At 35.8% G+C, this 10,106-nt stretch overlaps 1 protein-coding gene and 1 non-coding gene across 2 annotated transcripts; one reads left to right on the top strand and one right to left on the bottom strand.

Moving 5' to 3' along the window:
- Positions 1-295: 295 nt before the first annotated feature.
- On the top strand, positions 296-369 carry TRNAI-AAU (transfer RNA isoleucine (anticodon AAU)). The gene has a single exon. It is a non-coding gene; the product is annotated as a tRNA-Ile (tRNA).
- A 1,561-nt stretch (positions 370-1,930) lies between these two features.
- Positions 1,931-8,262, bottom strand: LOC105036025 (probable phytol kinase 2, chloroplastic). Its single transcript, XM_010911760.4, has 6 exons — positions 7,896-8,262; positions 3,163-3,230; positions 2,947-3,078; positions 2,656-2,771; positions 2,297-2,411; positions 1,931-2,201 (listed from the first exon to the last, which is right to left on the bottom strand). The coding sequence occupies exons 1-6, from the start codon at positions 8,208-8,210 to the stop codon at positions 2,024-2,026; spliced, it is 924 nt and encodes a 307-aa protein (XP_010910062.1). The 5' UTR covers positions 8,211-8,262; the 3' UTR covers positions 1,931-2,023.
- Positions 8,263-10,106: the final 1,844 nt, after the last annotated feature.

The following is a 10,106-nucleotide window of genomic DNA, read 5'->3' as shown; positions in this document are numbered from 1 at the left end:
TCTGCTTTCATTAATCATCAAGATTTCATTTCAAGAGTTTAAGAGGCATCTGACATAGGGGCATCCTCAATTGCACAACCTATTGCCTACTTGATTTCTTTTAACAAAAAGAAATGGATATTTTATGCTCAGAGCAAACCTATATTTTTTATTTTCTAAAGAAAAATAACATGTTCTTCCTAGCACTGAAGCTCACCTACGGGTTTGGTCCAAAAATTGTAGTGCTGTGGAAGAAATGAGCTTTGCTTATATGACATTCTATTATATAGTGGAGTTTTGAAGGACAACGCCAGCAGGCCTATTAGCTCAGTTGGTTAGAGCGTCGTGCTAATAACGCGAAGGTCGCAGGTTCGAGACCTGCATAGGCCAAAATTTTTTTTTATATATTTTGAAAATCCGATACAAAAAATCAATTTTCCTCTTGTAAAAATAAAAAGAAAAATCAGTTTTTTTTTTTTTCCAGAATCAAATTTTCCTTTTGAAAGCCTTTTTTTCCACCTTTAACAAAACAAAAGAAAAATCAAGTTTTACTATTTAGGTGACAATTCCAACCATGTTAACATACTAATCTCAGTTCTTTCAAAATATTACTTACATGGGCCATAATTTTGATATTTCCTCACAATCTCAACAGAAAAATAGGGAAAAAGAGGACCGATACTAACCAGCCACCAAGGCAACTGAGGCCATAATTTTTTATATATTTTGAAAATCCGATACAAAAAATCAATTTTCCTCTTGTAAAAATAAAAAGAAAAATCAGTTTTTTTTTTTTTCCAGAATCAAATTTTCCTTTTGAAAGCCTTTTTTTCCACCTTTAACAAAACAAAAGAAAAATCAAGTTTTACTATTTAGGTGACAATTCCAACCATGTTAACATACTAATCTCAGTTCTTTCAAAATATTACTTACATGGGCCATAATTTTGATATTTCCTCACAATCTCAAGAGGAAAATAGGGAAAAAGAGGACCGATACTAACCAGCCACCAAGGCAACTGAGGTCATTCAGAGAGGAGAGGTCTGGACGCGAATAATTTTAGGAGATAGAAAGACTTTTTTTCCACCTTTAACAAAACAAAAGAAAAATCAATTTTTACTATTTAGGTGACAATTCCAACCATGTTAACATACTAATCTCAATTCTTTCAAAATATTACTTACATGGGCCATAATTTTGATATTTCCTCACAATCTCAAGAGGAAAATAGGGAAAAAGAGGACCGATACTAACTAGCCACAAAGGCAACTGGGGTCATTCAGAGAGGAGAGGTCTGGACGCGAATAATTTTAGGAGATAGAAAGATAGAATAAGAATTGTTAAAAGGTGGATTGGTTTCTTAATACAGAAACATGGAGAAAGAAAGAGGGGGTTGTTCAGATGGATAAGAACAGAGATAGATTAGTTAAATTAGGGAATTTGAACTTAAATGCAGAAAGAAAATTTTTCTTTTCCACATTTGCACATGCAACTAATTTCAATTTAATAAATTTTTATGCAACAGCTAATTAACGTTCGACACAGGGTAATAACTAATAAGCAATGCACATAAAGAGAGCTTAATTGAACACAATCAGCTAATTTAATCTCCCAAAGCATGTATACCAGCCTAAAGAACATATTGTCTGCAAGATTTCTCAATTATTAAAAAGCAGATATGAATTTGATAAGCTTGGATAAAATACCAGAGCCTTTGCTGTAGCTGTTGAACTTGACATGCAGTGATTTGAGTGGAACCTGGTATATGACATAATTTGCTGCTCCTACCAGCCCTCTCAATGTTTGGTCCAATGGTGTTACATTTATAAAATCTCACAGATCAATTTCACATTGAAACAAGATCGTCGTTTCAGTCCAATGATTTTGATAAACATCAACCTAATTGCAAACTCAGAAGCTGACATTAGAGAAGAGTCACTAAAACCTGCGATTTCTCAAACAAGCTCCATTCACTATAATAAGCCACATAGGCACATTATTTCTGTGTAGTATACAACATTAGATCCAACGTTCTCATGCAGCACTAAAAAACCAGGCCAGCAAACAATAGGGAAGTAAAGGGAACTGTCAAATTGTCATCCAGCTGGGAGCTAATGGGAAGCGACTCCACAAATGCCGCAGCTAGAGACACAAAAAAGAAGCGCATGGCCATGCCCCAGCTTTCGTTGACAAATCCAAATGAGTGGAAGTAATGCATGTACCTGGATGGCATCATTATAAACATATGAAAGATCTTTAGGCTTTCAGACTATAAGGAACTGCAGAGAAAAAAATGAAACACATAATCTACGCTTACCCAACAGATGCTATGAAACCTGCAAATACCATTGCAAGGCTACCAGCAATGGACTTGTTAGGGTTGTAAGGAAGCTTATGGTGCCCAAATCGCCTTCCAATTATGTCCGCCATACCTGTCAGCAAATACATAATTACAAACGCTATGTAGCTGCCTTGGAGCTTTCAAAGAGCATTCTTAGATCCCAGAGAAACATATAATCTATTTCTTCCACAAACCATGCAAATCCAGGATTTCCAAGTTTCTCATCCCATTCTAATTCGGTCAGTCTAAGCAATCAACAGACTCAAATACTAATCTGCCAAAGCATTATAGCCAACAACACAACAGCACTTAAATATGAATAGCAGTGCAAGTACCATCTCCAGCACACAGGTTGCAGATTGCAGCTATCCCAATGGGAGATGTTCGCCAAAATATAGAGGTAGCCAGAGTTATAGTGCAAGCATAGTAGAATGGCCCTTTCAAAAGCTCCCTACAGTAACAGAAATAAGAAGTTATGAATATGAAATGTAGAAGTGGCCCAGTTAGAAGAAGCTGATCATCAACTAATACACAATTAAGCAGGCAAAAGACCTTTGGATAAGTTCATAATTAGTGAGCCACAAATTCATTGTAGCATGGAATAGTATGTCTATAAAATCTGTAACCTGTAGTCTCCATGTCTGCTCATTGACTTGACCATAGCATCATTTCTCAAAATTCCAAGTCCCATGAGCACCATCCTTATGGCATTGATCCCCGGTGCTACAGCTGCAAGAAATGGTGCCCGGCTTCCTGAACTGGAACAAGCAAGGATCAAGTTATAAGAAAAACAATGTCTATGCAAAAAAAAAGAAAAAAAGAATCTTAAAAAGTATAATTACCTGAACAAAGGCCAAAAGAGCATGAACGCCAGACCAATGCTTATATGCACAAGCTTTCGATTCAATTTCTAGAAAGAGAAAAAAGAACATTATCCCTTGAGAAGTGAATAAACAAATATTTCATATGCAATGAGGGAATTATTTATATAGACATGTATTTCCTTTTTCAATGCATCTGCATTTGAATTGATTTTTTTCCTATTTAGTTTAGATATCTAGGATGACCATTTGTCACTTCTCAATGGAGAAAAGAGCATCTGTGCTTATTTATAGATTCTTCTGGCTAGGTTCTATACAGCACAAGACAGTAGAATATGAATCTTAGGTCAAGCATGAGTAACACAGTTGGAACTTGGAATAACAAAGGACGGTCCAAAGGTTGCAGTAATGCAATTATAATGTTCATAGACTCTACAATATATGGAATGTGTGTCCTATATTTAGATTCCATGGTTATCTTAGGTGACAGCATGCACACAATAGTTGAGGGTATTTTGATGAGTATGCAACTAGTTTTGGGTTGAACTACATGTTTATCAGGAGTCATGTTCTACTTTTATAGGTTTAGCACTGCCTTAACATTATAGGCATAAAAAATCAATAGGTATGGTGATGGATGAGGGGCAAATATGTCAAATTTCTTAACTCTAAATGTCTAGGTATGGTTGGTTTCATATTAAAGAACTGGCAAACATGAGATAAAAGTACAAAATCTTTTACGTTAATGTTACTCTCATCCTATAGAAGGGTAGCTTATATGTTCTATTGAAATTATACTTCCTTTCTTTTAAGAAACCTTGTGGTTTGGTGCTATGCTTTCTACATGATACAGTACCATTTAGGCATTTCTCAGGAAAAAAATGTGAAGGTTCCTTCTGTTATATCTATTTAATCTCAGTTTATGATTTATAATATAAACAAAAGAAAACATATAGGAGGGTGTGGAGAAGAATATATCCAGAACAATCCATAGAAAACCTAAGCATAATCCAATTCCAGGAATTCATATCAGAACTCTCTCAACCTCTACAACCATATGATATCCCCTGCAAAATTTAACCAAAGAAAGCAACATTCAATGGTTAAATCTAGATGTGGATCAAAATTTAATTATTCCTACTTTATTCAGGAGTACCCAAAATATCATAATTCCTGAACCCTTTATTGAACTCATACTAGAACACTATGAGAACTACGATACCTTAAACATAAATAAGGTAACCAAGTAGGCTTCAATCATCAAATCTTAAGATCTGTCAGTTCTTGGTAGCTATGCTTCTCTGGTTTACACATGGCATGTTAGTTCGAGCAATATTGACATTTAATAATTTGCATGAATCTCTCCTATCTGGAGTTTGATCTAGCCTTTTGAACATTTGGAATTACTCTGTTTGGTTGACCAATAAACATTTGATCCAAGAGGATCACCAGACCAGTTGTGGACCAATATGGCCACTTTTCAAGTAGGTCTGAAAGGGGTTTGATAGCAAGATCTGCCATATCCAGGACTCAATAATCATGACCTTGGAAGGACACAATTTTCAGCATGCTAGGTACCAAAACAAAGTTCTAGACAAGTATTAGGAGAATACAGTGACCCCCAAAGGATTCATTGCACCGTACTTACATGGAGGTTCGATAACATTTTGGCCTCGAAACAAGCCAGTCAAAGTATGACTTTTCTTTTTGGTAAACTTTAACCAGGCATATCTTCAATTCTGAAGAATTAGGTAGGGAACAAAGTTGATATAAGAGTTGGGATCTAGCTCTAGGATCAATTTTGTTATATTATAAATTTCTTAATATTTAAGAAAACTTTTCACCTCTTTTAGTTGGATTCCAGCTCTGGTTCTAAAACGGCAGGCCTTATTAGTATAAATAGATGTCCTATGTATTAGTTAATGATCATTAGTGAAAGCAAAAAGGTTTAGAGCACTACTTTCGTAATCTTATTATATTATTATTATTTTCTATGAGAGGTCCGAGTTGACCAAATCGAAGGAATTGCTTCCTTCTCTCTCCAATCACATTTGATATAAGGATTTTTGGTTCATCAATTTGTTCATCAAAGCATTTAAGTATCATGCATCACACTCATTTTGATTGGCTCCAAATCAGATAGAGGTAGATGAAGACCCTTAAGGGATAGTGCAAGCCCATAAAAACACAAGAGGATCATTTATCAAACAAAGCCAGAGTACAAAAAATGATACATGGTTCAAGATGCAGTCTAGAAAAGAACATATGCATGAAAGATGAGAATGACTAAAATAAGATTAATATACGTATAATATATATGAAAAGAATAGATTAGAACTTCCACAAGATGGTGAATTAAAAGGAAGCTTAAGAATCGCAACAATAGAAGATAAAACAATTGAGAATTCGTTGAGATCAGTATACAATCTTCAAAAGGTAAGAACTCAGTGTACATGAACAGAAATTGAAAGAAAGATATGAAATACATTTGAATGAAAAAGAATGCTGCTTTGATTGCAATTAATGGCAAAAATAAGACAGGCTTGCAACCTAACTCAAACAATATAAAATCCAGCATCTAGACCAGCCTATTTACATCCCTATATAAACCCATGTCCTCTCCCACCAACATGCACACTATGTACCATGTTTCAGCCTTACCAACTTGTCAACATATATCTTGATTTTGTCCTAAGCCTTAAACTTCTAAGCGTTATTCTAGTTCCAATTTGATGTTTGCTCATTCTGCAGGCTCATAAGAAAAAATGGTTGGACCTAAAATTGAACCCCAGTGAAGATTTATTGCTGATGGGAGGTTATGAGTCTACATATAAGTACATAGTGCACTTCTTATTTCTCTAAGTTACATGTTTTTGACTTATTTAAAATTTTCATCCAATGTACCTTTCATTCATACAATGTATAAGATTTGGAAGTACTCTGTCACAAGCTTATTGAAACTAAACAAAATTCATGCATAGTTGTGTCAGGTTTGCTCTGAACTATTTTCTTCATCTACTTCCTCAGCAAGATAAACTTATAGTGGTTGTATCCTTCTCATGTCATAATCTTTACTCAACTGCCCTCGTGCATTTTGTCCATAGTAAAATGTATAATTTTAATCATGGTACACCGTGTTGCTCAATACCAATGCATACCGGATGTACCATACCATACTAGTACCAAATTGGTACACACTATAGGAGGTATGCTGCATCAGTATGCCAAACTGACCCTCATAATGGGCGTACTAGTACTATGCCAAGATATTACCAACATGGGGTCCGATACCGAGATTGTGAACCTTGATTTTAATGCAAGGCAATTTGTGCAATTGGGTATCTAGTTTACTTCCATAAAGGTTGAGAGGGCTTAAGTGAAAGTATTGAAGAATGTCATGGGTCCACACTGCTGATAGATATTGCATATTTTGTGTAATTGGGTATCTAGTTTATTTCCATAAAGGTTGCAGGGGCTTTAGTAAAAATATTGAAAAACGTCATGGGTCCACGCTGCTGATAGATATTGCTAAACCAATAACGAGAATATGTGGCCATTAAATTGTGAACTGATTGTGGGTGTAAAAAAGAAAAAAGAAGGAAAAAACTGCCAAGGAGGGAAAAAAATACAAAGTTAAAAAACCTTGCCAAAGATCTAGATAAAAAAGCCCCAAATCCTAGTGCACCATTTCCACTCCATTTCTCCTTCCACCTGTCCTTCCATACATATCCTTTCCTACCAATATTTCCCCCTACAGCATATATGAAAAAGTGCATCTATCTCATTCCTAGATCAACCTTTTAAGTCTTTCCCAAACCCTACTCATGGTGCTTTATGCACTTTAAACATCAGCACTCACTTCTTTGATACATAGCTGCTACTTATTAGCTTATTATTCACTACACTTTGCTCTAATTTTCAAAAGATCTATGAATTAAGTCAAAAATTTTGAGAACTCTTTTGTACATATTATATTTGATTCAAAATTTTCAAGCAAAGAGTATTGAAATTTATTATTTCATGTTGTAAAGTTTTCATACTTACCAACATAGTGGTTTTCAACTGAGTACTCTTTAATCACATTTCTTCCTAGACTGAACTGTTTCTAGGTATGCTAACTTCAACATTTCTTGCTCTGTTTTCATATCAGCTGCTTCCTGAATAAAATGCTTTGGGACCCGACAGATACTATATCTGGTCAGAAGCAACCCTCCTTTCCCAAAACATGAGGAATTTTTCTTACAAGAATCACATACAAATTTCTTTGTTCTTCACTTTCTGTAATAGAGTTCTGTGACTTGTAAATTCTACGACACAAATCCACATCTTTCTTTCACAAAAAATCTTTATACTTCTTGTGCACCTCAAGGGACTCAATCTAAACCCTATCTCTTATTTATTTTAGTTTTCTGATTAAATATATACAAAATAAACCATATGATCCCTTTAAACAATAAACACTCCCAACACAATGTAAAACAAGCACCTTGATTAAAGATCAATGAATAAATCAGTCTACATGCTCTATTGACATACTTTTACATTTTTATCATGACAATCAACATGGAGAGTACTGTTCCAACACTATTCCACTCCAACACCAGCAGCAAATACGGAAACCACCCCAAGCCCCCAAATTCCGGGGGAATGTAAAAGCCTAGACTTACCCAAATCCCTCGCTTCAGCAAGTTTCTATGAAACTAAATAGCCAGCAAAAATCGCATCCAAGAATAGAGAGGGGAAAGGGCGCAGACCTGCTCGAAAACTCCTCGCTTGGCCAACTCCTCCCAGAAGCGGAGAAGCCCAAGGGCGACCCCCGCCGTCACCGCCGACGCGCACACGTCGTGGACCAGCGGGCTCTCCGGGGACATCGACGCCAGGCTGCGGAGAGCTCCGGCGGGAGCGCGGAGGCGGGTGGGGCGGGGGCGGGGGCGGAGGCGGAGTAGAAGAGAAGAAGAGCGACCGCAGGCGGCGGAGGAGGAAGACGAGGCGGCAACGTAGGGCCGGACCAAGAAATCCGCCGATCGGACGGGGGGAAGGATGGAGTGGAGCACGACCTCTGCGACCATTTTAGGTCCGTACTTCAAAGCGACCTCTCCCTGCCGGTGTAATTCTGAAGCAGCACCAATGCTTTGTGCCCTGGAATAAGGAACCTTCAATGGGCTTAGATGTGCGCCAGGTGTCTAATCCAACGAGTACATCGCTCCGACATGGAGAACCATATGTGAAGTCAGGCAGGTAGAAGGTGGTAGTTACTCTTACTCTCGTTAAAAACCAAGTCTAAAAGGCCTTTAGATTTGCAGTCTAAGAAGGCAACGACGCTATGGGAGGGAAGATGTAGCTTTTACCGGGGTGGAACCGATGACATCAGAGAAGGTGGACAACAACAAAGTAGGATTTGAGGGAAAATCAGTAACGTGCAAGAAGGAAAGCTGGAAAATTTTTTCCTCCTTGAGTCAATAAACTTTAATATAACTAGTAAAATTCGGAAACGCAAATACATGTTCGATAAGAAAAATAAAACTAGTAGAAAAATACTTCATCATAAGACATTAATGGTCGAAAAGGATATTCTCAATGAAAACAACTTAAATGAAAATAATTAGGTAATCTTTTTGATGGGGACATCCTATTGAATTCTCTTTTTAAGAGCATAATATTATTTTAATTTTATGAAAATTAGTTTGAACTGAAAGATTTTTTGGTTTTACTCTCTTAGAACATATTATTGATGGTGTAAAAATGCTTTCATCCTGAGATTTTACTACAAAATAAAAAATATAGACTTTCTACATAAAATCTTGTTAAACAAAATGACGTGAGTATAATGGAGGATTTTATAAACTGCCAAGCCATCTCTGTAATTTCGAAATGAAATAACATCAATAAAATAACTGAATTCTATGTACTTGCTTTGGACTCTCAACCTGACCACATTGTGGGTCCTTGTCGATGTGGTTGTATATTGCCACTTTGGTCCAGAGCTGATCATGGGTTGGGACATAGCAAATATCAAACTTTAAATTGGCCCAACCCAAAAACTGATTAAAAATGATAGTTTAGGCCTAAGACTGGGCACATAATCTGCTCTAGTTTGGTTATTTTGAAATTAATTATGTTAGATCTATTCTGCAAGAGTATTGTACCTAATCTATAGAGGTTAAATTAGGTACATTGAATAGGATAAGTGTTAACCATATTATACTAAGCCTATCACATAAATAATATGATCATAGTCTTTATGCTATGCTAGGTAAAATACTTGATATTTGACGACGCTTGACCCCCTAGGCTATCATGAGAGGAGTGGATAATATTGATGCTTCAAGAGAATTTTAGTGCGTGAGAGTGCAATAATAATAAAGGAATTTTAGGAGAGTGGAATTTTAAGTAAAAGTTGAGAGCTATTTTGCAAAGAAGATGAATTGGGTTCCAAATTACAATGAGGCAGCTTGAATCAGTTTCTTGGCCAACAGGAATAAGGTGGGCAACAAAATGGGAGCATCAATTTTAAAATAGTTTATTAATTTCAAATTTGTAAAATTTGTTTAAATGGTTAAGAAACTTTCAGCTAAATCCAAAAGTTATAAATCTCTATAACAAAAAATGTATATAGACCTTGACTATTTTAAGACTTCCATACATTTTTAATTCTTAAATGTTCACAATTGTTATATTAAGCATCAATCATAATATAAAATAACTTAGCATAATTACACCTTTGCTATGTTAATGCATGCACATGAAGGAAAAATTATCTTTTTCCTTGTAGGATCTTCCAGATCTAATGAGATCTGAGACGAAATATTTTTTTAAAAAAAATTATCCTACTTTATTTCAGATCTAAGGTCTATTAGATCTGATTCTTATTATCTGATATTTAATCTAAAATTAAATCTAAAACTTGAGGATTAGAGAAATACCTCTAGGGTAACTAGATTACCCTGTGATAATCGCAGCAACGC

This window comes from Elaeis guineensis, chromosome 10 (genome assembly GCF_000442705.2).
Source record: "Elaeis guineensis isolate ETL-2024a chromosome 10, EG11, whole genome shotgun sequence".
NCBI lineage: Eukaryota > Viridiplantae > Streptophyta > Magnoliopsida > Arecales > Arecaceae > Elaeis > Elaeis guineensis.
The sequence above is the reverse complement of the archived record's forward strand: the minus strand, read 5'-3'. Positions and strand labels throughout refer to the sequence as shown.